General features: G+C 44.3%; 1 protein-coding gene across 1 annotated transcript in view; it reads right to left on the bottom strand.

Moving 5' to 3' along the window:
• FAM124A (family with sequence similarity 124 member A) overlaps positions 1–26,784 on the bottom strand; it is a 120,271-nt gene that overhangs the window by 67,962 nt on the left and 25,525 nt on the right. The window contains exon 3 of the mRNA XM_036080902.2: positions 24,536–25,269. Coding sequence (XP_035936795.1) covers positions 24,536–25,269 — 734 coding nt within the window. The remainder of the gene's footprint in view (positions 1–24,535; positions 25,270–26,784) is intronic.

Below are 26,784 nucleotides of genomic sequence, written 5' to 3'. Positions count from 1 at the left end.
GGGTTCTATGCTCAGTGAGGAGTCTGTTTGTCCTCCCTCTACTCCTCCTCCTGCTTATGCTCCCCCTCTCTCAAATAAATAAATAAAATCTTTAAAAAATCTTTTAAAAAATGCATAAAGGATCTGAATAGTAATTTTTCCAAGAAGGTATACAAATGGCTAATAGGTACATGAAAAGGTACTCAATATCACTAATCAATGGGGAAATGCAAATCAAAACCACAATGCGGTATTGTCTTATACCTGTGAGAATGCCCGTCATCAAAAAGACAAGAGATAACAAATGCTGGCAAGGATGTGGAGAAAAGGAAACCTTATGCACTGTTGGCAGGATTGTGAATTGGTGCAGCCACTATGGAAAATAGTCTGGCGGTTCCCCAAAAAATTAAGAATAGAATTACCATATGATCCAACAACTCCACTTCTGGATATATATCCAAAGGAAACAAAAAAATTTCTATGTCAAAGAGGTATGTGAACCCCCATGTTCATAGCTGTATTATTTACAACAGCTGAGACATGGAAACAACCTAAGTGTCCACCAGTGTTTGAGTAAAGAACCTGTGGTATACGTACACAGTGGAATATTACTGAGCCATTAACAAGAAGGAAATCCTGCCATTTGCAATGACATTGATTAATCTTGAGGGCACTATGCTATGTGAAGTGAATCAGACAGAGAAAGACAAATACCATGTGATCTCACCTATATGTGGAATCTATGAAAAAGCAAGCTCATAGAGAACAAGATCAGATTTGTGGTTAACAGAGGTTGGGTGGGAGGTGTGGGAATTCAATGAAACTGGTCAAAAAGTACTAACTTGCAGTTATAAGATAAATAAGTACTAAGGATATGACATACAACATGATGACTATAGTTAACATTGCTATATGGTATGTTTGAAAGTCGCTAAGTGTAAATCCAAAGAATTCTCATCATAAGGAAAAACCTTTTTTTAATTTTTGGTAACTACATGAAATGACTGGTGGTCACTAAACTTCCTGTGGCAATCATTTCACAATACATGTAGGTCGGATATTTATGCGACTATGCATACACCTTAACTTTAAGGTGTAATTAAAGTTATGCAGTGCTATCTGTCAATTATATCAATAAAACTAGAAAAAAAAATAAAAACAAATCCTTTCCCCATATTTTATTGACATCATCCCATAACCAACCATCAGGGCTTTGCATTGTGTCAACTTAGCTACACTGAAACTACGTTTCCCAGAATTCCCTTCTTGGTATGACTCTGTTTAAGGTTGGTCACAAGAGAAATGTGCTTGGGATGTGAAGTGGAAAGGAAGGAGCGGCCATTTCTCATGCTCTCCAGCTTGGAGCAGGGTGCCAGGTGCTGTGGCAGTGTGCACGTGCAGCGACCAGCTGCTGGCTCACCTGGTGGGCACGCTGCTGCCCCCAGGCCCGCAGCCTCCGGCTCCCACTGGTTCTCCATTTTCAGCTGCTGCTGGCCCTGGTCAGGTGCATCTTAGGTCCATCCTGTCACACTCTTGATCTCCTTGACTTCCCATCAGCTTCTCCTCCTAACTGCTGATCAGATCTGGGATCTCAGGTCCCACACCGGGGGCACAGCCTTCTCTGCCAGCTCCCATGATGATGTACAGTCCTTACTCTAGATCACGCATAAGCCCCCGTGAGCCCTGGCTGATACAGCAGTCCTATGAAGTACTTATTTTTATTACCCTCCTTTGACAGATAGAGAAACTGAGGCACAGAGAGGGGACATAACTTGCCCAGGGTCATAGAGCTAAGTATCTGGAAGAGCTGGAATACAAATGCAAACCCTGGCTCAGAGGCCAAACTTGTGATCATCATTTTTGTAATATGCAAAATGGTAAAAAATTATTCTCAGCTTTTGGGGATTAAAGGTGATATATATAAAATGTCTGGACCATGAGACACACAGATACATGCTTAAGAAGTGGAAGTGATCGATATGGAAGATGACATGGTATATGTAATTCTAAAGCTCTATTCAGTTGCAGTTGAGAGACATCTCAAAGCATGAGCCACCAAGCCCAGTGACACAGGGGTACTGATATACAGGAGCCGGGGGTGCTGGGTAGGAGTGAAGATTGAGTCTCTAAGGATGCAGCAGCAGGAGTTGGCTTGGCTCTTGAGGGACCCTATGAGAACAGGAGCAAGGCCAATTGGCAGGGAGAGAAGGTGCTTCATGGGTCCCCCAAGTGGTTGCTCCCCTCCTGCCACTATAAGGTTTTATTTGTGCCATTTCTAATTTATTTCCTCTTCCTAAGTCTTTGACAAATAACAATCACAAGCATTAGAATATTGTTCCAGAGCAAACAGGACAGCATCTCTCGCCTAAATACATTAGTGGTTATAGCTATTAAAGTCAACAGTCACCCATGACTTTATCCATGGCTGCACAAAAAACATTTCTGCATCTTCCAAAAGTCATAGTTGAAGGCCATCCACTGTTACCTGGAGTGATTCTTATAAAAGGAACCTACTGAGATTTAGCACCCAGAAACATTTGTGGTTTTGGATCTGGATTATTTTTTTAATATAACAATGAAAATTGTGTTTCTCTTCCTGCTTTGGCTTCAAGGAAGCTCAACACTCAACACTTAATTCCCAACTCCTTGTCGGTCCTTCTCTATCTCTATCTCTATCCTTTCTGTCTCTACTCAAGACAACTATTCTGCGATTTTATACACACACATATACATATACATACATTTACACATATAAAATATATATATATATACACACATACATATATTTTACTTAAACTATTTCTAGAAGGCAGTACATAATTTATAAATGCCAAATATGGACATTAAGCACTATTGAAGAAATAAAAAATAAAACTAAACAGCATTATACAACATTCTTAATAAGCAGAAGTGAAATGAGGGATACTGTTGACTTGCCTCCTTCCCAAAGAGGATTGGAGAGATTTGTGTGCCCTGGCTTTAACCAGGTTCCCCCCAACCTACAAGGACTTACAAGTCACTGAGCCTGAAGCCCATTTAGAAAAGGCTCACTTGGCTGAGCAAGAGCCTTACCATGAGACCCTGTGGAGATGTGGCTCTATCACTTGTTAGTCACAGTGATTCTGCAGCCAGGGGATGCGTGATGCTCTCATATTTGGCAGGGCAAGGGCTCGATGAAGAGGCCTCTTCAGGGATACACCGAGATCCAGAGGGCAGGGAGGTGGGCAAAGAGGCCGGGAAACATTCGGATCCCGTTTGGGCAGAGCAGGACTGTCCAACGCAGGCATTCCCTTCCTGCACTGCAGAGAAAGCACTCTACCCCATCTGGAGTCACATTCGGTCTCCTGGGAGCAGGGCTGGCATTGTGGCACACAGGCTAGAAGCTTTCAGCAGCAGATGGACAGAGAGCCTCGCAGCCAGGACTGGAGGTTGTCCAGGTTCTGGACCTCCCACTGCTGCTGCCCCTCCCCATGACCGAAACCCTCTGCTCCTTCCTGCCTCCCTTCACGGCCTACTGTTTACCCTGCCCCACCCCCCCTACCTTGGTCCACACAGTAGAGGTAGAGGTCACTCACTGGGAAAGGTGAGGGCTCCCGCCTGAGGGCCTACAGACTTTCAGGCTCCCACTGACAATAGCAGGGGCTCCGGTGGGTCTGGGAGCCCTCTCTACTTTCCCGTGGCCTGGGCGGGTGATTCTAGACTTCAGAGGCCAGCTGGTGCTGGTGATGTGGGACTATTTTTTAAAAGCAGGTGTTGACTGAGAGCCTGCTGTAAGTGGTGCTGTGACAGCTGAACTGGTCCCTCCCAGAATCCCCTTCCAGACCACCCCGGGAAGGAAGGGACGCCTCTGAGGTGACAAATAGCCACACTAGTGGAACCAAGACATCTTGGGTGGCAGAGCTGCATGTGAGTACAAAGACGGGGACAGAAATTCCCCATGCATAAAGCTTCAGAGGGCCCAGGGGTTCATTCTCTTGGCTGAGGCCAAGAATCAGGGAGAAAGTTCCTTAACGTAATGTTTGAAATTTCCATTTTGTTGGATAAAAGGTTGGAGGTGAGAAAGAGAAAACTAACCAAAAGGTCTGAAGCCTTTTAGCAAAAGGTTCCTTTCTGACATTTTTTGGGGGATAGGTGAGAAAGAAAAAGTAAACAGAACATGTTTTTAAAGAAAACTGACATATACCGCTTACATGACCAAAGAACAAAACAAAACAAAAACCAAAAACTGAAAGAAAATGTACTAAAATGCTCTGTTATGGTAGCATTAACAGGGTCGTTAAAAAAAATTCTCATTTCTGTATCCAAAATCTATAAAGAACTTATCAAACTCAACACCCAAAAAACCCCAAATAATCCAGTTAAGAAATGGGCAGAAGACATGAATAGACACTTTTCCAAAGACATCCAGATGGCTGACAGACACATGAAAAGATGCTCAACATCACCCATCCTCAGGGAAATGCAAATCAAAACCACAGTGAGATATCACCTCACACCTGTGAGAGTGGTTAACATTAACAGCAAAGAAATAACAGGTGTTGGTGAGGATGCAGAGAAAGGGGAACCCTCTTAGACTGCTGGTGGGAATGCAAGCTGGTGCAGCCACTCTGGAAAACAGTATGGAGATTCCTCAAAAAGTTAAAAATAGAACTACCCTATGGTCCAGCAACTGCGCTAGTAGGTATTTACCCAAAGAATACAAATGTATAGATTTGAAGGGGTACATGCACCCTGATGTTTATGGCAGCATTATCAACAATAGCCAAACTATGGAGAAGCCAAATGTTCATCAACAGATGAATGGATAAAGATGTGGTATATATACACAATGGATTATTACTCAGCCATCAAAAAGAATGAAATCTTGCCATTTGCAATGATGTGGATGGAACTAGAGTGTATTATGCTAAGTGAACTAAGTCAGTCAGAGAAAGACAAATACCATATGATCTCACTCATATGTGGAATTTAAGAAACAAAACAGATGAACATATGGGAAGGGGAAAAGAAAAAAAGAGAGGGATACAAGCCATAAGAGACTCTTAACAACAGAGAACAAACTGAGGGTTGATGGAGGGAGGTGGGTGGGGGAGGCGCTAGATGGGGGATGGACATTAAGGAGGGCATTTGTTGTGATGAGCACTGGGTGTTGTATGTAAGTGATGAATTACTGAATTGTACTCCAAAAACCAATATTGCACCGCATGTTCACTAACTAAAATTTAAATTAAAAATTCTAATTTCCAAAACAAAATTTGGGTAATTTGGTTTCATTGCTTTCCAATAAAAATTAGAAAATATGAAAACATCAAAGAATGGCTCATTGGAAGGTAACAAAAAGTATATTAACACAGGAGGAAAATTCAGTGGAGACTAAAGTAGGTGTTTTAAGGTTAGGCCAACCCAACAGAGCTGTCAGATCACCAGGCAAACAGGATTTGCTCTAGATCTGTGAGATCTACAGCTCAGACGCCTAGCTGCTGGCTCCCAGAAGGCATTGGCTAGGGTCCTGTTGTGCCTGGCCCCGGAGGGAGGTGCTGCTCTGGAGCACACCCACCACACCCCACTTGGCTGCACCATGCTTGCACACATCATACTCCATGGAATGGTCTGGACCAGCTGTGAACTTGGGGCACAGGGACTCTCCTGGTCATCTTGCCCATCTCCAGTACCGTATGTAGTTGAGAGGAACATTCAAAGCGTTTGCTAACTCAAACAGCTCCCGAGAGTGAGGGACTGTGCACTTCTCTTGCAGTTTACTTCCAGACACAATGTGGTTGACCTGCAGGGGACCAGCCCTGCCTACCGGGAGCTGTTTGTCACATGTGGAAACAGCAGCACTTTCTTGCAGATCTACCACCAAACCTGACTCCTTTGGTAGCAGAGCCCTGGGCAGACCGTTACATAAATTAAGTGAGACAGGGAGGCCAAGGCGAAAGCTGCTCTGAGATTAAGAGCAGAAAACATGCTTAAGATTCCTCATTTTCCTTCCTCTGCCTCCGAGATCTGATTCCAAGTCTTGCCAAGGCCTATAATCACAGTTTGCTTTTTTCTCCCCCCTAAAAAAAAAAAAAAAAAATTACTCTTCCTTCCAGGCCTGAAAGAGCTATGATGTCACTTACACATTCTGCAGGAATGCCAAACCCAGACGATGCTCTGGGAAAGGATTTTCTGGGGAGACTTTCAACCACTCTGGGTAGTCTGTACAGATAAGATAACCCAGTATAGGCACTGTGGTTGATGGAAAACAGCAATTTTCTTCAGAGCCTGGACTAGGAGCCACAAACCTTGCGAGTATAGCAAATTGGCATGCCCGATGGCCTCCTGTTTACATGGTGTCTTCCCACTTCCATGAGTGGATGCCTTGCCCCCTGGGTCACTGCTCCTCTACCCTGAAAATATTAGAGACCAAGGGGGAGGAGGGACAAACTAATGTCTACTGAGTAGCTGCTGTGCAATGGACATCAGGCTTAGCGCTCGGAACAGGATAAAAAGTTTTAGGTTTTGCACAGTGGAGGAAACCCATCCACAAAACGAAAAGGCAACCTACTAAATGGGAGATGATCTTTCAAATCATATGTCTGACAAAGGATTAATACCCCAAATATATAAATAACTCATACAACTCAGCATCAAAACAACAAACAATCCAATTTAAAAAATGGGCAAAGGACCCGAATAAACACTTCTCCAAAGGCGGCATCCAGATGGCCAAAAGACACATGAAAAGATGCTCGACATCACTCATCATCAGGGAAATGCAAATCAAAACCACAATTAGAGATCACCTCATACCTGTCAGAATGGCTATTTTCAAAAAGACAAGAAATAACAAGTGTTAATGAGGATGTGGAGAAAGGGAAACACTCGTGCACTCTTGGTGGGAATGCAAACTGGTGCAGCCACCGCAGAAAACAGGATGAAGATTCCTCAAATAATTAAAAATAGAACTACCCTATGATCTAGCAATTCCACTTCTGGGTGTTCATCTGAAGAAAGCAAAAACACTAATTCCAAAAGATATATTCACGCCTATATTTATAGCAACAGTTTTTACAGTAGCCAAGATATGGAAGCAGCCCACGTGTGCATCAATAGATGAATGGATATAGATGTGATGTGTACGTACACACACACACACACACATTGAAATATTACCCAGCCATAGATAAATAATGCAGTCTTGCCATTTGCAACAACACGGATGGACATAGAGGGTATTATGGTAAATAAATCAGACAAAGACAAGTACTGTATGATTTCACTTAGATGCGGAATCTAATAAACAAAACAAAACAGAAATGGACTCATAGATACAGAAAACAATCTGGTGGTTGCCAGAGGGAAGGGAAGTAGGGAATGGATGAAATCGCAGAAGAGGATTCAAAGGCACAAGCTTCCAATTATAAAATAAATAAAACATGGACATGCACAGGCAATATAGTTAATAATATTATAACAACTCTGTATGGTGATAGATTGTAGCTAGATATATCATGGGGATCACTTCATAATACATATAAATGTTGAATCATTATGTTGTACACCTGAAACTAATATGTCAACTGTATTTCAATAAAATAAAATAAAAAAGGAAATACCTTCAACAAACAAATGGACTCCAGTGGGTTTCTGGTCACTGGTGGGGAGTAAAAACATCACTTTTCTTTAAAGAGGCAAAAAGTGAGGGGGAGGAGCAAGATGGTGGAGGAGCAGGAGACCTAAATTTCGTCTGGTCCCAGGAATTCAGCTGGATAGGGATCAAACCATTCTGAACACCTACGCACTCAACAGGAAATCGAAGAAAAGAATAGCAGCAACTCTCTGAACAGAAAAGTGACCACTTTCTGGAAGGTAGGACATGCGGAGAAGGGAATCTGAGGCAATATTCGGGAAGATAGACGGCGGGGAGGGGGCCTCCGTCGGCTGCTACTGGCAAGTGATAGAGCTGCGGAGCACAAAATCGGAACTTTTAGAAGTCGGCTCCGCCAAGGGACGTCGCTCCAGTGGCTAAGCTGGGGGGTGGAACCCTTGCTGGGACAGTGTGGTCTCAGGACCCTCGGGGTCACAGAAAGACCGGGGGTGCCTGAGTGCGGCAGAGCTCCCAGGTATCGGAGTGGGGAAGCCGGCTGCAGAGACGGAGCCGAGGAGCGGGCTCTCAGCTCGGGGTTGCCATGAACTGTGATCCAGGATCCAGGATCCTCCAGCAGGGACCCAACAAGCAGCAGATCCGGGGAGACTCCCCTTCCTCCCCCCGGGGGGAGCGGCGCGGGAGTGCACCGCTGGGATCTGTTGGGTTTGGAGATTCCACACAGGGTCGGGTACCAGAGATAGAAATGCTCGGTCACAGGCCGGGTGAGCACGGAGTGCGGCCGGAGACCAGGGAGACGGGAGTGATTGACTGCTTTTCTCTGGGGGCGCACTGAGGAGTGGGGCCCTGCGTTCTCCACTTCTCCGGGATGGAGATAGGGAGGCCGCCATTTTCACTCTCGGCCTCCAAAGCTGTAGGGAAAGCTTGCAGGGAACAAAAGCTCCCGAGAGCAAACCCGAGCAGATTACTTAGCCCGGAGGGCAAGGGCGGGGCAATTCCGCCTCCGGCAAAGACATTTGGGGGCGCCTGGGTGGCTCAGTTGGTTAAGCGACTGCCTTCGGCTCAGGTCATGATCCTGGAGTCCCAGGATCGAGTCCCAAATCAGGCTCCCTGCTCGACGGGGAGTCTGCTTCTCCCTCTGACCCTCCCCCTCTCGCACTCTCTCATTCTCTCTCTTTTCTTTTTTTTTTTTTTTTAAAGATTTTATTTATTTATTTGAGAGAGAGAGAATGAGAGAGAGCACATGAGAGGGGGGAGGGTCAGAGGGAGAAGCAGACTCCCTGCCGAGCAGGGAGCCCGATGCGGGACTCGATCCAGGGACTCCAGGATCATGACCTGAGCCGAAGGCAGTCGCTTAACCAACTGAGCCACCCAGGCGCCCCTCATTCTCTCTCTTAAATAAATAAAATCTTTAAAAAAAAAAAAAGACATTTGGGAACCACGGCAACAGGCCCCTCCCCCAGAAGATCAGCAAGAACAGCCAGCCAAGACCAAGTTTCCCGATCAGTGAGAACGGCAGAACTCCAGCACTAGGGGAATACTGCACATAGAATCCATGGCTTTTTTACCATGATTCTTTAGTCTTTCAAAGTTAATTTTTTTAATTTTCCTTTTTTTGAATTTTTCTTTTTCCCTTTTTCAACCATCTTATCAATCCCCTTTTTAAAAAATCTTTTTTATTTTTCATTTTTATTTTTTTTTTTTTAAAGATTTTTTATTTATTTATTTATTTGAGACAGAGAGAGAGAGAGAAACAGCATGACAGGGGAGAGGGTCAGAGGGAGAAGCAGGCTCCCCGCTGAGCCGGGAGCCCGATGTGGGACTCGATCCCAGGACTCCGGGACCATGACCTGAGCTGAAGGCAGTCGCTTAACCAACTGAGCCACCCAGGCGCCCTTATTTTTCATTTTTAGAATCATATTCTATCCTTTCATAGTAGTTAACCTCATTTATGGTATATACATATAAGTTGTTCTCTCTAAAATTTTGGTTTACATTTTCTTCTAATAGACCAAAATATACCCTAAATCTCTAGTGTATGGCTTTGTTCTAGTCTCCTGCCTGATCACATTCTCTCTCTTTTTTTTAAAATCCTCTTCTTTCTTTTTTCAACCAACTTATCAATTCCTTTTATAAAATCTTTTATAATTTTCATCTTTACAGTCATATTCCATCCCTTCATCATATTTACCCTTATTTTTGTACATATATAAGTTTTTCTTTCTTTAAAATTTTGGGAAGCACTTTCTTCTAACAGACCAAAATATGCCCAAACCTAGTGTGTGGCACTGATCTATGCACCAGCCTGATCATATTTGATCATATTCTGTTTTTTGTTTGTTTTGGGGTTTTTTTATCTTTTTTTTTTTTATCTTTTTTCTTTCTTTCCCTTTCTTTTCCCCCGGTTTCAGGTCTCCTCTGATTTGTTTAGTGTATATTTTTCTGGGGTCGTTGTTACCCTGTTAGCATTTTGTTCTCTCATTCATCTATTCCCCTCTGGACAAAATGACAAGACGGAAAAAATCACCTCAAAAAAAAAGCACAAGAGACAGTACCGACTGCCAGGGACCTAGTCAATATGGACATTAGTAAGATGTCAGAACTAGAGTTCAGAATGACGATTTTAAAGAGAGTAGCTGGGCTTGAAAAATGCATGGAAGATATTAGAGAAACCCTCTCTGGAGAAATAAAAGAACTAAAATCTAACCAAGTCGAAATCAAAAAGGCTATTAATAAGGTGCAATCAAAAACGGAGGCTCTAACTGCTAGGATAAATGAGGCAGAAGAGAGAATCAGTGATATAGAAGACCAAATGATGGAAAATAAAGAAGCTGAGAAAAAGAGAGATAAACAACTACTGGATCACGAGGGCAGAATTCGAGAGATAAGTGATACCATTAGATGAAACAGCATTAGAATAATTGGGATCCCAGAAGAAGAAGAAGAAAGAGAGAGAGGGGCAGAAGGTATATTGGAGCAAATTATAGCAGAGAACTTCCCTAATTTGGGGAAGGAAACAGGCATCAAAATCCAGGAGGCACAGAGAACCCCCCCCCCAGAAAATCAATAAAAATAGATCAACACCCCAACATCTAATAGTAAAACTTATGAGTCTCAGAGACAAAGAGAAAATCCTGAAAGCAGCTCAGAAGAGATCTGTAACCTACAATGGTAGAAACATTAGATTGGCAACAGACCTATCCACAGAGACCTGGCAGGCCGGAAAGGACTGGCATGATATATTCAGAGCACTAAGTGAGAAAAATATGCAGCCAAGAATACTATATCCAGCTAGGCTGTCATTGAAAATAGAAGGAGCGATAAAAAGCTTCCAGGACAAACAAAAACTAAAGGAATCTGTAAACACGAAACCAGCCCTACAAGAAATATTGAAAGGGGTCTGCTAAGCAAAGACAGAGCCTAAAAGTAACATAGACCAGAAAGGAACACAGACAATATACGGTAACAGTCACCTTACAGGCAATACAATGGCACTAAATTCATGTCTTTCAATAGTTACCTTCAATGTAAATGGGCTAAATGCCCCAATCAAAAGGCACAGGCTATCAGAATGGATAAAAAAACAAGACCCATCAATATGCTGTCTGCAAGAGACTCATTTTAGATCCAAAGAGACCCCCAGATTGAAAGTGAAGGGGTGGAAAACCATTTACATGCTAATGGACACCAAAAGAAAGCTGGGGTGGCAATTCTTATATCAGACAAATTAGATTTTAAACCAAAGACTATAATAAGAGATGAGGAAGGACACTATATCCTACTTAAAGGGTCTATCCAACAAGAAGATCTAACAACTGTAAATATCTATGCCCCTAACATGGGAGCAGCCAATTATATAAGCCAATTAATAACAAAAGCAAAGAAACACATTGACAACAATACAATAATAGTGGGGGACTTTAACACCCCCCTTGCTGAAATGGACAGATCATCTAAGCAAAAGATCAACAAGGAAATAAAGACTTTAAATGACACACTGGACCAAATGGACTTCACAGATATATTCAGAACATTCCATCCCAAAGCAACAGAATACACATTCTTCTCTAGTGCCCATGGAACATTCTCCAGAATAGATCACATCCTAGGTCACAAATCAGGTCTCAACTGGTACCAAAAGATTGGGATCATTCCCTACATATTTTCAGACCACAATGCTTTGAGACTAGAACTCAATCACAAGAGGAAGGTCGGAAAGAACTTAAATACATGGAGGCTAAAGAGCATCCTACTAAAGAATGAATGGGTCAACCCAGAAATTAAAGAAGAATTGAAAAAATTCATGGAAACAAATGAAAATGAAAACACAACTGTTCAAAATCTTTGGGATGCAGCAAAGGCAGTTCTAAGAGGACAGTATATAGCAATACAAGCCTTTCTCAAGAAACAAGGAAGGTTCTCAAATATACAACCTAACCCTACACCTAAAGGAGCTGGAGAAAGAACAGCAAATAAAGCCTAAACCCAGCAGGAGAAGAGAAATAATAAAGATCAGAGCAGAAATCAATGAAATAGAAACCAAAAGAACAGTAGAACAGATCAACGAAACTAGGAGCTGGTTCTTTGAAAGAATTAACAAGATTGATAAACCCCTGGCCAGACTTATCAAAAAGAAAAGAGAAAGGACCCAAATAAATAAAATCATGAATGAAAAAGGAGAGATCACAACCAACACCAAAGAAATAGAAACAATTCTAAGAACATATTATGAGCAACTCTATGCCAGCAAATTAGATAATCTGGAAGAATTGGATGCATTCCTAGAGATGTATAAACTACCAAAACTGAACCAGGAAGAAACAGAAAAGCTGAACAGACCTATAACCACTAAGGAAATTGAAGCAGTAATCAAAAGTCTCCCAAGAAACAAGAGCCCAGGGCCAGATGGCTTCCCAGGGGAATTCAACCAAACATTTAAAGAAGAATTAATACCTATTCTTCTGAAACTGTTCCAAAAAACAGAAACGGAATGAAAACTTCCAAACTCGTTTTATGAGGCCACCATTACCTTGATCAAAACCAGAAAAAGACCCCATCAAAAAGGAGAATTACAGACCAATATCCTTAATGAACATGGATGCAAAAATTCTCACTAAAATACTAGCCAAGAGGATACAACAGTACATTGAAAAGATTATTCACCACAACCAAGTGGCATTTATCCCTGGGCTGCAAGTTTGTTTCAACATCTGCAAATCAATGTGATACAATACATTAATAAAAGAAAGAACAAGAACCATATGATCCTCTCAATAGATGCAGAAAAAGCATTTGACAAAGTATAGCATCCTTTCTTGATCAAAACTCCTCAGAGTATAGGGATAGAGGGTACATACCTCAATATCATAAAAGCCATCTATGAAAAACCCACAGCGAATATCATTCTCAATGGGGAAAAACTAAGAGCTTTCCCCCTAAGGTCAGGAACACGGCAGGGATGTCCACTATCACCACTGCTATTCAACATAGTACTAGAAGTCCTAGCCACAGCAATCAGACAACAAAAAGAAATCAAAGGCATCTGAATCGGCAAAGAAGAAGTCAAACTCTCACTCTTTGCAGATGATATGATATTTTATGTGGAAAACTCAAAAGACTCTACCCCCAAACTCCTAGAACTCATAGAGGAATTCAGTAAAGTGGCAGGATATAAAATCAATGCACAGAAATCAGTGGCATTCCTATACACCAACAAGACAGAAGAAAGAGAAATTAAGGAGTTGATCCCATTTACAATTGCACCCAAAACCATAAGATATCCAGGAATAAATCTAACCAAAGAGGCAAAGAATCTGTACTCAGAAAACTGTAAAATACTCATGAAAGAAATTGAGGAAGACACAATAAAATAGAAATGGAAAATGGAAATGGAAAAACGTTCCATGCTCATGGATTGGAAGAAAAATACTGTGAAGATGTCAATGTTACCTAGAGAATCTACACATTCAATGTAATCCCTATCAAAATACCATCAACTTTTTTCAAAGCAATGGAACAAATAATCCTAAAATTTGTATGGAATCAGAAAAGACCCCGAATAGCCAGAGGAATGTTGAAAAAGAAAACCAAAGCTGGCGGCATCACAATTCCCGACTTCAAGCTCTATTACAAAGCTGTAATCATCAAGATAGTATGATACTGGCGCAAAAACAGACACATAGATCAATGGAACAGAATAGAGTGCCCAGAAATGGACCCTCAACTCTATGGTCAACAAATCTTTGACAAAACAGGAAAGAATGTCCAGTGGAAAAAAGACAATCTGTTCAACAAATGGTGTTGGGAAAATTGGACAGCCACATGCAGAAGAATGAAACTGGACCATTTCCTTACACCACACACAAAAACAAACTCAAAATGGTTGAAAGACCTAAATGTGAGATAGGAGTCCATCAAAATCCTAATGGAGAACACAGGCAGCAACCTCTTCGACCTCAGCCGCAGCAACTTCTTCCTAGAAACATCGCCAAAGGCAAGGGAAGCAAAGGCAAAAATGAACTATTGGGTCTTCATCAAGATAAAAAGCTTTTGCACATCAAAAGAAATAGTCAACAAAACCAAAAGACAACCGACAGAATGGGAGAAGATATTTGCAGATGACATATCAGATAAAGGGCTAGTATCCAAAATCTATTAAGAACTTATTAAACTCAACACTCAAGGAACAAATGATCCAATCAAGAAATGGGCAGAAGACATGAACAGACGTTTTTTCAAAGACGACATCCAAATGGCCAACAGACACACTAAAAAGTGCTCAACATCCCTCGGCATCAGGGAAATCCAAATCAAAACCTCAATGAGATACCACCTCACACCAGTCAGAATGGCTAAAATTAACAAGTCAGGAAATGACAGATGTTGGCGGGGATGAGGAAAAAGGGCAACCCTCCTACACTGTTGGTGGGAATGCAAGCTGGTGCAGCCACTCTGGAAAACAGTATGGAGGTTCCTCAAAAAGTTGAAAATAGAGCTACCCTACGACCCAGCAATTACACTACTGGGTATTTACCCCAAAGATACAAATGTAGGGATCCGAAGGGGTACGTGTGCCCCGATGTTTATAGCAGCAATGTCCACAACAGCAAAACTATGGAAAGATCCAAGATGTCCATCGACAGATGAATGGATAAAGAAGAGGTGGTATATATATACAATGGAATATTATGCAGCCATCAAAAGGAATGAAATCTTGCCATTTGCAACAACTTGGATGGAACTGGAGGGTATTATGCTGAGCCAAATAAGTCAATCAGAGAAAGACATGTATCATATGATCTCACTGATATGAGGAATTCTTAATTTCAGGAAACAAACTGGGGGTTGCTGGAGTGGTGGGGGATGGGAGGGATGGGGTGGCTGGGTGATAGACATTGGGGAGGGTATGTGCTATGGTGAGCGCTGTGTATTGTGTAAGACTGTTGAATCACAGACCTGTACCTCTGAAACAAATAATACATTATATGTTAAAAAAAAAAAAAAAAAAGAAGAAGAAGAAGATAGCAGGAAGGGAAAAATGAAGGGGGGAAATTGGATGGGGAGACGAACCATGAGAGACTATGGACTCTGAGAAACAAACTGAGGGTTCTAGTGGGGAGGGGGGGAGGATGGGTTAGCCTGGTGATGGGTATTAAAGAGGGCAAGTACTAAATGGCGCACTGGGTGTTATACGCAAACAATGAATCATGGAACACCACATCAAAAACTAATCATGTAGGGCACCTGAGTGGCTCAGTCGTTAAGCTTCTGCCTTCGGCTCAGGTCATGATCCCAAGGTCCTGGGATCGAGCCCCGCATCTGGCTCCCTACTCAGCGGGAAGCCTGCTTCTCCCTCCCCCACTCCCCCTGCTTGTGTTCCTTCTCTCACTTTGTCTCTCTCTGTCAAATAAATAAATAAAATCTTAAAAAAAAAAAAAAAACTAATCATGCAATGTATGGTGATTAACATAATAAAATTAAAAAAAAATACAGAGGCAAAAAGTACAATAGCAATTCCATTCAGATGAATACAAAACAAAACAAAAACAGTTTTAGGAAGCTCTGTTCACCTTATAGACACTTCCTGTGACTTGACTTTTTCCCCCTTTTTTAAAAAAATTGATATATAGCTGACATGTAACGTTATATTAATTTCAGTTGTACGACATAATGAATGCTTCAATACGTGTATACTGGGAAATGATCACCACCAACTTGTAACTTGTGCTCTTGATGTTCTATCCCAAGCCTGCTCTTAACTATAATTATAATAGACTTTAAAAGGTGAATGTGCCCCGGGCAGCGGTAATCAAACGTGAAGCAACAACTGGGTAGTCCCGCCTGAGAATATACTGTGCCTGGTGAAGGTGCAGAGTGACTGACTGGCAGCAGCACCGGGAGCTGGCCGGAAATGCAGGATCTCAGGCCCCGCCCTGCACCTCCTCGACCAGCATCTCTGCAGGCGGGCCCCAGGAATCTGCGATTTTCATGCCTGCTGAAGTTTGAGAAGCACTGGCAGAGAGAATGTCTAGGCCCCTACTGGGTCCCTCAGAAAAGGACAGGGGACAGCACAACCAACATGCACTCATGAGTGAGATGTGTCTAGGATCATTGCCAGCCCCTGACCCAACTCCCACCCCCCCATCTGTTGCTGGTAATAACTGGGAGTGGCAGTTACCAGATCTAAATCTCAGGGTGTGCATCTGCAGTGTCGGGGTACATATGGTCCCCTTTGTAGAAATGCCAAGAGGGTAAAGTAAGGTACTGGAGTGCAGTTAGCCCCAGTGGCACCTTCTAAGCGAGCAATTAATATTCATGATCACATCATGATTACCTCTTGGCTAAATTCTTCCCTGTCAGCTCATACCCAGGCAAAAAGCTGACCAACTGGAGATGGTCTGCCCCTGTTTCTGGGAGCTAGGAGCAGAGGCGCCATACCACTGCTGTGTGTGTCTTTTGGCTTTCCCAGAGATGTTGGCTGGGCCCTCCCTTCCTCTTCCAGGCTCCCCTCGGAGAAGGCCGCTCCCATGGCCTGATGGAGGGGCAGCGGGGCTCCTGTCAGCATGACCACTGTTCTCTGTATGGAAGAGAAGCGGGCCCGGGCATGAGGGGCAGGGAGAGGCCAGGGGAGGCCATCCGCACTTCCTCTTTGCCCTCTGCCCAGTGTTCCGTGGCTCAAGTCCCACTGGAGTCGGCCAGCATATACCACGGCCCAGCGAGTGCTCCCCTCTGCGCCTCCCGGCCCGATCTCCTCCTCTGGGTCCTGGTCACTCTGTGTCCCTCCTCGTCCTCCGTCTCCTCCTAGCAGCCGTGCCCAGGCTTTCTGCTGCTCAGTCTGCCTCCACCGGGCAGGCCCGAAACCATCCCAAGTCTCCCCCTTCTCCCCCCTTCCGTCTTTCCTTCTTTTATGCATTCAAACACCAAGTGCTGGATCTGTGCCAGACACTATTCGGGGCACGAGGGATACACCAGTGGGCAAATCAGATAGAGTTGCTGCCCTCAAGGTGCTTACATTGAGTCAACATAGAGCATGCTAAAAGGAGGAAGAGCAAGCAGGGCCGGGAGCAGGGCTGCTGGTGCGTCTGCGCGTGAGAGCACAGGGGACAGGGCGGCCGGGCAGGCTTGCTCGTGAGGGCACACGGAGTGCAGACCCGAGGGGCCTGCGGGAGCAGCCACGTAGCCACTGGGGTCGGGGTGGGGGAAGGCGGTGGTGGCCCAGGCAGAGGGGACAGAGAGGCCCAGGGCATTCTGAAGGGTGGACAGCGAGGCAGGGGGCTGGGCAGAGTGAGGCGGGAGAGGCGAGAACAGCGCAGCACCTTGCCTGCCGGCCACCCCGGGAAGCAGCTCATATTGCACGTGGGACGGGACGGGCAGCCCCCTGGGCTCTGGGCCGAGGAGGTGCAGGTCTCGCTTATGCTTTGAAGGGCCCTCCAGCTGTGCAGTGGAGAATGGGCTGCAGAAATAAAGAGCCGCTCAGGGGCTCCTGGGGCAACGCCAGTGGCCAGTGGCGGAGGCGGCGGTGGCGAGAAGCGTGCAGATTCTGTGCGCATTCTGCAAGTGGAATAAACACGGGAAAACCTCAAAATGACTCTGGCGTTTTTGTCCTAAGCATCCGAAAAATGGTTTGTCTTTTTTTTTTTTTTTTTATGATTTTATCTATTTATTTGAGAGAGAGCAAGAGTGAGAGAGAGAGACAGCACAAGTGTGGTGAAGGGGAGAGGGAGAAGCAGGCTTCCCGCTGAATAGGGAGCCCGATGCGGGGCTCGATCCCAGGACCCTGGGATCATGACCTGAGCCGAAGGCAGACGCTTAACCAACTGAGCTACCCAGGCACCCCTAGTTTGCCTTTTCTTGTGTTGGTTTCTCCCCAGATGCCCCCCTGCCCTCTGATGGCAGCCCAGAACCCTGACCGCTGTCCCGGGGTCCAGCAGCTCTGCCTGGGCCTTTGTGCCTGTTGCTGTCCTGGGGCTCCCCTGGATATCCCGGACCCATGGCCACCCTCAGCTCAGCTCAGCTCAGCTCAGGCATCGGTTCTGCTAAGACGCCTCTCGTGACCCTGTGGCCCCTGGCCAGCATCAACCAACCCACCCTTTGTGTAACGACAGCTACCGTTCCCTGGTTCATGGGTGCTGGGTGGCACCTCAAAGGCATTCTTTCTATGTGTCTGAGTAACTCTGCAAGGCAAGAATTAGCATCCTAACTGTTCAGATTAGAAAACAGTCTCAGCAATGTAATGTCACATGCCTGGTGACACTCAGCTAGTAAGTAAGAGAGTTAGGGTCCAACCCCAATACATCTGACTGCAAAGCCTGTGCCACGCAGTGCCCTGTAGGAGTACTTTAAATCACAGCACCTGGAACATTCTGCTGGATTTTTTGGTTTGCATGACTGCTGCCTCCACTGGATGGTGAGCTGCTGAAGGGAGTAGGGAGGGACAGTGTTGGTACAGAGGGGTTGTCCAGTAAATGTTGGCCAAAGTTTCTTCCTTCAACATGGGATCACAACCCAGACATAAGAGGCTATAGGGTGGTTATGCACCCATTTGAGATTCATGGCTCTAGGCCCTCTTCCCTAACCTCAAATTCATTCATTCATTCATTTGACAATCTAGTAGTAGAGACAGATAATATACAAGAAAACAGATACATGTACAAAATAATTTTGGATAGTAGTAAGTGAAAAAAAAAAAAAGATAATATAATAGAGAGTGCCAGGTCAGAGAAAGGGAGCTACTTTAAGTGGGGCAGACAGAGAAGGCGCCTCTGAAACCTGAATGATGAGAAGGAACTTGCCATGTGATGATCTTGGAGGAGATCATTCCAGGTGGACAGAACAGTAGGTGCAAAGGTCCTGAGGCAGGAGTGAGCTTGCTACATCTGAGGAACAGAAAGTAGGCCAATGTGGAAGGCATAAGGGAGCAAGAGGGGAGGGAAGTGGGAGATAAAACTTGAGAGGTTAAGTAGTGGCCAGCTAATATAAAGCCTTAGGCCTTGGTGAAGATCTGGAAGGAACTGCAAGGGCCACGAGAAGCCTCTGGAGAGTCTTAATCTTGAAAGAGATCTGATGCACCTTTTCCAGTGATGCACATAAACACATGCACACAAACTGTGCTTGGGGTCCAAGGATGGCAGGTTCAAAATTTCTGCTATAGAGTCTAGTTCTGGAGTGCATGGGGTGAATCATAATAAAACAAGCCTCACTTCAATGTTTGCTCTGTTCTTTCCAACCTCATAGAGTAGAAGAATGATGTGCTGTGGCCTCACAAAGAGCCAGCCTTTCTCTGCTTTCTTAAAAAATGAGTCTCACCCTGTGCATTGTTGGCGGAAGTAGAAAATGGTACAGTCGCTATGGAAAACAGTATGGTAGTTCCTCCCCACAAAAAATCAAACACAAAATTACCATCGGACCTGGCAATTGCACTTCTGGGTACATGCCTGAAAGAAATAAAAGAACTCCAACAGATATTTGTACACCCATGTTCATAGCAGTATTATTCACAATAGCCCAAAGGGGGACGCAACTCCAGTGTCCATCAACAGATGAGTGGATAAACAAAATGCGGTATATTCTTAAATGGAATATTAGACTTAGGGAGGAAGGAAATCCTGACCTGTGCTAACACATGGATGAACCTTGAGGACATTATGCTGAGTGAAATAAGACAGTTATGGAAAGACAAATACTGTATGATTCCACTTATGTGAGCTACCTAGAGAGGTCAAATTCATTTGAGACAAAAAGCAGAGTGCTGGTTGCCAGGGGCTGGGGGTGGGGGAAGTGGGGGTTGTTTAACGGGTAGAGTTTCAGTTCTGCAAGATGGAAAGAGTGCTGGAGCTTGGAGATGGTGGTGGTGATGTTTGCACAAGAGTGTGAATGTACTTAACTGAACTGCACACTTAAAGATGGTTAGGATAGTTAAGTTTTATTGTTATGTGTATTTTACCCCAGTGGAACATTTTTACGAAGTCTCTGGAGCCCACTCAGTCCTTCAATTGCATCCCCATCAGCATCTGTCTCCCTGCCCTCAACAGCGCTGGTGTTCCAGGTATCCCGAGATGGATTGTCTAGTCAAGCCCCTCGCGCTATGTGAAGAAGACAAACTAGTTGGCGTGGATGAGACCTTAAAATCTCTCCAGCGAAGAAAGTCCCAGATGTTGAGCCTGGCAACTCTTAACAATTCTGTGTGTCAGATTTCTTGCCTTTTAAATCTTACTTAAATCCTTTTGTTTTAAACTAATTTCCTCTTTTGCCTTATGCAGACACAAAGAACAGCTGGTGACCATCCTCTATGGAAAGAGACTTCCAAAGACTTAGACACCATTGTTAAATTACCTTATTTCTCTGACGATGCAGAGCCACCTGCTTTCAACATCTCCCAGCCTACAGCTGCAGTCACATTCTCGTTGTGGGACTGAGCTTTGGGCCCTCAGCTGTGCTTTTGTCTGTGTGTTTGGGGGGACCCCGAATCATTTCTTAAGGAAAGCTTTGGCCCGGCCCATGGCATTCCCATGGCAGGCCTCCAAAGGAGGCAGGTAGCCTTCCACTGAGGCCTGTGCCCTTATCAGGTTCCTGGGAGCTCTCTAAGATGATGTCAGCACACGACTCAGATTGGCTGAGGTGCAGGACCTGTGACTCTGCTTGACCAGCTACATGGTACAGGTGTATTACAGGCACTTGGCAGGGAACAAGAAAGCCAAGCTCACCGTTACTCACTAGGTACCAAAAGCCTGCCTAAGAGAAAACAGATCTGGGGAGATTCTCTGAGGATGTATCCCTCCCTCTGGGATTAAGCCCAGTCCTCAGGAGTGGTGGGGACCGCTTTGTTTTGCCCACCCTTCCTCTGTGCAGTGGTTTTGCTGCACCACGCTTGGCCAGGCAGCCTGGCCCACTCTGCAGGCACCATATAAGAAAGAGGCTTGTGAGGCCTTGGTGCAGTTATTCTAGAGGTACTGTTGAAGGTGGGCTGTTGACTCCACTGTGGACATGGGAAAGTGGGGGCACTGCTCCCAGGACTCAGAACCAGGAGTACTTGTGCATCTTAAACATGGTGTATTTTTACCTCATGGACCCTAAATCCTATCACTGATGATTTTACACTTTGTTTCTGCTGCTAGAGAACTTCAAGTCAAATATGGGGACTATTGCTGGAAGAATGTTGTCCAACAGAACTTTCTGTTATGGAAATTTTCTGTATCTGTGCTACCCATTATGGTAGCCACTAGCCACATGTGGTTTAGTAGGACAGAGAAAATGTCTTTTGTATTTAGTAAGACAGAGAAATGGATTTAGTAAGACAGAGAAACTGAATTTTGCATTTTAATTAATTCAAATTTTAAATTTAAATGGCCACACGTGGCTAGTGGCTACCAATTAGCTCTAGACACCATATGGGAAATGCATGTGTTTTCGATGTCACTTTTGGTTTATCCGACTTTCCTATCAATATATTCCATCTACTTCAAGTCCCTTTGCTGTCTAATTATTTTTATTAAACTTTTTGTCAGCTATCTTAAATCTTTTTAAAATGTGAGATCTACTTATAAGTACAAAAAAAAGATAACATACACACATTCCCAATTTCTTTGACTAGGTACTTCTTCCCCCTTTTGTGCAAAATAGAGTAATTAATATGTTCATTTAAGGGAAGGGCGTCATTTACAGGAAGGGCATCCCCAAAAGGAGTTGGGGAGAGGCCTTCTCTTCTGTTTCTTTGTTCCGTTTCTTCAGCTGGGTGCTGCTTACACAAATGTTCAATTTGTATAAATTCATTGAGCTGTGTATTTATGATATATGCACTTTTCCATATATTATTTATACTATTCTTCAATAAAAAGTAAAGGGAAACATATAAAGAGAACCTGTTGGGTCCAAGGCACAATGTTAGTTTAGCTCTATGGGATATGGAAAGATTCACAGAACATGGACCATGACTCCAAAAAGCTGCACTTTAGCATCATCGAGCATTAATGCAAATTTCTGGGATGCATTTTTCCAGAGGGATCTTGGGCAACTTCTGATGCTAGCAACTCCCCACCCTCCTCTTCCTTGCTTTCCTCCCCGGATCAGACAGTGCCAAGGAAGAGTTTTAGGAGGAGGAAGTCTTTCTTTCCATCTTAACAGATCTTAGTCAAAAACATTCCAAATTCTTATAAAAGGCTGAGTAGCCCCCAGAAAAAACCTTTAATCTTTTGTCTTCCAGAGGAATTAAATCAGAGGAGGAGGTGTCTGGAATATGGAATGTTCATGGGGCAGGATGAGGAAATAAAATTCAATCTATATTTTAAGCAAGCAACTAAAAACTACCAACCAAGATGTGTTCCAGCATATAACTCCGCTCAACTGAACAAAAACATTTATATTTAAAATTATAATTGAAAATATAACTCGGGAAACATATACTGCTAAGGACGATGTGGTTAAAAGGCATTCTCTCAACGGGGTCCCTCTCCATGACTTAAATATCTTAATTTTGCTAAAGACTGAGACATAAATTTTTATACTTAAAAGTAAGTTAAAGAGCCAGGCAGGTGTATATTTCATGCTAGAGCAGAAGGTGCTCTCTGCAGTGATTCAGTCCCAGTAACCTGTATAAATGGCCATCATCAAGAATTATGGGGGGGCTATTAGTCATTTCTGTCCACATTAATTTACCTCCTCGACATGTTACTATATTGAACAAAGGCCTGCATTCTTGAGACCCAAGATACAAATCTTTTTTCTTACTCTTTTCACACTTTAATGCTCGAACTTCAAAAGCCTCCACCTCTACAGATTTTATAACCATTTAAATGTGTGAATCTTCTTTGAAATATTCTTTCACTGGTTCCTTTGAGCACAGCCCAGGCCAAGCTTTTATACTTTGTTCTTTTACTTACGTTACTACAGGCATCGAGCGAAAAAGTATTCTAATTACTGCCAAAAAAGAAGAAGTGCCTTCAAAACAATCACATTCATTTTGGTCTTTTAGTATAAACAAAATCCTTCCATTTACTTTTACTTATTCAACTGCATTATCTTTTGCGTACGGCATTGGGAGTCTTCAAACACAGAAGAATTTTGTTCTCACATTTCAAAACAGACTATAGAGCAAATGCAAGCTAGCATTCAGTTCACTGAATAAAGTGATATTTAGTTTCTTATCCTTATAGCTCAAAGGAAAATCAGAAAATTATCTGTGTCCTATGAACAGTAAATGTCTCAGAGGTGATCTTTCTGACTTGAGCAAAGTGGCCTGGCTGTAGTTTTAACCAGTTTTTTGACATGTGCCAAGTTCTCACTTCATTTTGTGATATGTGGATTACAGTTCTGATGTTTGATGTCAAAATCAAGAAAAATTACGAAGCTGTGGTTTGAGTGATTTGAGTAACTACCTGTGATTTCAGTAACTACGATCAGCACCTTTCAAGATAATGGCCCTTAATGCACTATCAACCTTCTCCTTCCAGGTAGCCAAATGGGAAAACGGAGATGCCTGAGCCAGATGTTTAAAAAAAACAAAAACAAAAACAAAAAAACCGAAGTCCTATATGCTTGGAACTGTTTTACATGCTAATTCCAGAAAGCCTGGGTTTAGAAAGCATTTATTAGGTCGGGCCAGGTGTGGGACATTCTTAAGTCTATGTGCTGAATTTTGAATTCTTGAATACAGTAATTAATGATCCTGAAAGAGTGTGAGGCAACCACTGGAAGGATGGGAGGAGAAAGGGGTCCAGGAACTGAGTGAAGGATTAACCACAGAGGAACAGGGCAGTCTACTCCATCTACTCCCTTAAAATGTACTCATTCACCTCTTCCCAAGCTTACTGAAACCAAAAACTCCAAAGGCATCGCTTACTTCTTAGAATATTTATGAGAAAGTAATTTTTTAAGTGATCACTGGATTTTAACAACCTACGTACTGCCTAGCAGTAGAAGGGTGGACGGGTGGATGGTGGGGAGGCACGAGAGGGAAGAAGGAGACATCTATCTTCTCTCAATATATTCTAGAGTTTTCTAAGAGCTGGGTTTTCCTGAAGGTCCTTTGTGGAAGTGAAGAATACACTGGTAAAAACTCCCTAAGTGTGAGGGAGTAGATTCAGGAATCTTAAATAACAAGGTCCCTGGGTTACAAGCTCATCTGCAGTCCCCGGGAGCCACGAGCATTCATGGTGGCTCAAACAGCAGGTGAAGAGGCGCGCAGAGGACCTGGCAGTCGCTTGCTGAGGCATACAGCCAAGGCAGCCAAGTGAAAACAACCAACGCAAAGAGCCCCTGATGCCTCTTCTGTTTAGGCAGCGTCGGGACACCTTGACTTTGTCTAAGAGCCAGACAGGGGGCCACGGATCCCTCCTTTTTCTTAACTCATTGCTCTTTACCAGGTACTGGGGTAACTGGAGTTTCTGGCAGAGCCAACCCGCTTCTCTGTTCCCCAACCCCCAAGAGACAGGGAGGTAGACACAGACAGACAAACAGACTTCCCCCAGGTACCTGCAGGAGGATCTTGTTCCCATCGAGGTCCTCCGTCTGCCAGCGGCCCTCACTGATGGGGCTGCAGGGGTTGGGCAAGAGAGGCACGAGCTCACCAATGTCCTTGACCCGGAACTCCAGCACCGAGGAATCAGTGGGGACGGGGGTCTGGTCACAGGGCAGCCTTTTCAGGGAGAACTGGATGTCCACATCCAGATTGGAGAAGATGGGGAAGATGCAGAAGTCCGTCTTCCTCTGGCTGGGGCTGCGCCGGAGGATCAGCTCGTAGAACTTGAGGATGTCGGCGTAGTTGTCGTGGCGACAGTAGATGGTGAAGCGCACGATTTCCTTGCCGTAGTGCACGGGCCGGATGGCCCACAGCGGGGTCCCGGGGGCCAGCGTGAAGAAGTCCTGGCTGCAGGGCAGGTAGGGCAGGAACCTGCCAGGCACGCGCTCCGTGTGGTGGTGGCGCCAGGGCGGCCGCTGCAGCGTGCGGTGCAGCTGCAGGATCTGCTCCTCACCGTACTCCTCCTGAAGGAAAAGAACCACGGCCAGCGCCGGCTGCGCCACCTTCCAGGGCTTCCGCCGCCGCCGGGATGCCCGCCTTTCCGAGACCCGGAACAGCTGCAGGTCTGGGTGGATCCAAGCCAAGACCTTGTCGATGGCCTCCTGCAGGGGTTGGGATTCCCCCGGGTCTGCAATGATGTGGATGCTAACCAGGAAAGGGTCCTGCGCCTCCTCCACCGAAAGCTCACCTGGGGGCACAACAAGAAAAACAAACAAACGGTGACTATGTCATTAAAAGTGTCCTGTGATGACAAGCAAGGCGGTGACAGGAAGAGAAGCTAAGGGCTAACTGAACTGACTCCGCGATCATTAGGATTTTCGGATCCCAAGTTTGCCCACAAAAACGCTGGCAGCCCAAACACGAGAGAAGTATTATTGCTAGGAACAGCCCCCAAACTGGGCAGGGCTAGGAGAACCCCCCGTACTGCACCAGGTTGAGTGTACTTCCTGTTATGCAGCAGAAAGTCAAATCTCCACTGATCTGGAAGGGATAACACGGCCATTAGAAAAGATGCTGTCGCATTCAGGGTATACCATTTAATATTTCCCAAAGCAACTGCCGTGCCTTACCCCCCAAATGGTCCCTCTACCACTGCACTCCTCAGATTTGCTTATTGCATTGGTTTTTCTTGTTCATTCACTTCACAAACATTTATGGAATCCTTTCTTCATGCCTCATGCTAGGTGCCGTGCTGACAGATAAAGCCCTGGCTGGGGAGGCGTACGGCCAACAGGGGACTGATGCTGGGGTGATCTGGTCGTGACCATCTTGCTGCTGGAAAGAACAACACGGAGGAACATGCGGCTGAGGTGGGGCGGGAGGCCCAGTGTTCTTGCTGAGGCCACTTACTGGGGCTGTGGTTAGGGCTGGGGGAGCATGGTGGGACCACTGCTGCCTGTGGAATGCTGTCTTTGGGCTTCTCCTCAGGCCACGTCCACTCAGAAGCCCACACATCTTGAATGGGTTGTTTACCCTCCCAATGTCTCTGGCAGAAAGAACATCTGGAAGCACTGAATTCCAAGGGTGAAGTTGACCATTTAACTTGGCAACACTATCTCACAGGGTGAATGGTTTGCTGGCCACACTGGCGTATTTCTAATTCAGAAATATTCAGCATATTTTCTCAGATAACATGATCAGAGACTTGTTCTTTTAAAAGATGGCTCTATTTGCATCTTTACAGGCTTTACGACTCATCCAAGGGAAATCAAGAAATCTTTAAGTCTATTGTGACTTGGGGGGCTAGATTCACCTAGAATGTAGATCTGTCATCACACACATGCCTCACAATGTCCACTAGGGTATTAGGTAGAAGTCAATCATGCAGTCAATAATGTTTGAGAAGTGTGATGTGCTTTTAGGAACAATAACCTCAATCAATTTACAGGATAAATAATTTCTTTTTCTAGCTTTGCAAGACGTGCCAAATGGGCTTGCAGGTATATTTCATCATATTCATCTGTGATAACATAGTTTCAATTTTGTTGGATCAAAACCTGTCTGAATTTTCATCTCAACTCTGTTAAATTATTTCACTTGGGAATAGTTAATTCAGTTTGTTGTTGCCTTTCTTATGTACTCATTTATTTACACATTTGTTGAGCAATCAATATCTATCAGGCACTGGAGAGACAAGGCAGCTCGTATCATCGAGTCTTCTGGGAGTCTGTTTACATAGACTCTGGTGTGAATAGTGCTGCTC

Source organism: Halichoerus grypus, chromosome 4 (assembly GCF_964656455.1).
Source record: "Halichoerus grypus chromosome 4, mHalGry1.hap1.1, whole genome shotgun sequence".
NCBI lineage: Eukaryota > Metazoa > Chordata > Mammalia > Carnivora > Phocidae > Halichoerus > Halichoerus grypus.
This window is presented reverse-complemented; position numbering and strand designations above follow the sequence as displayed.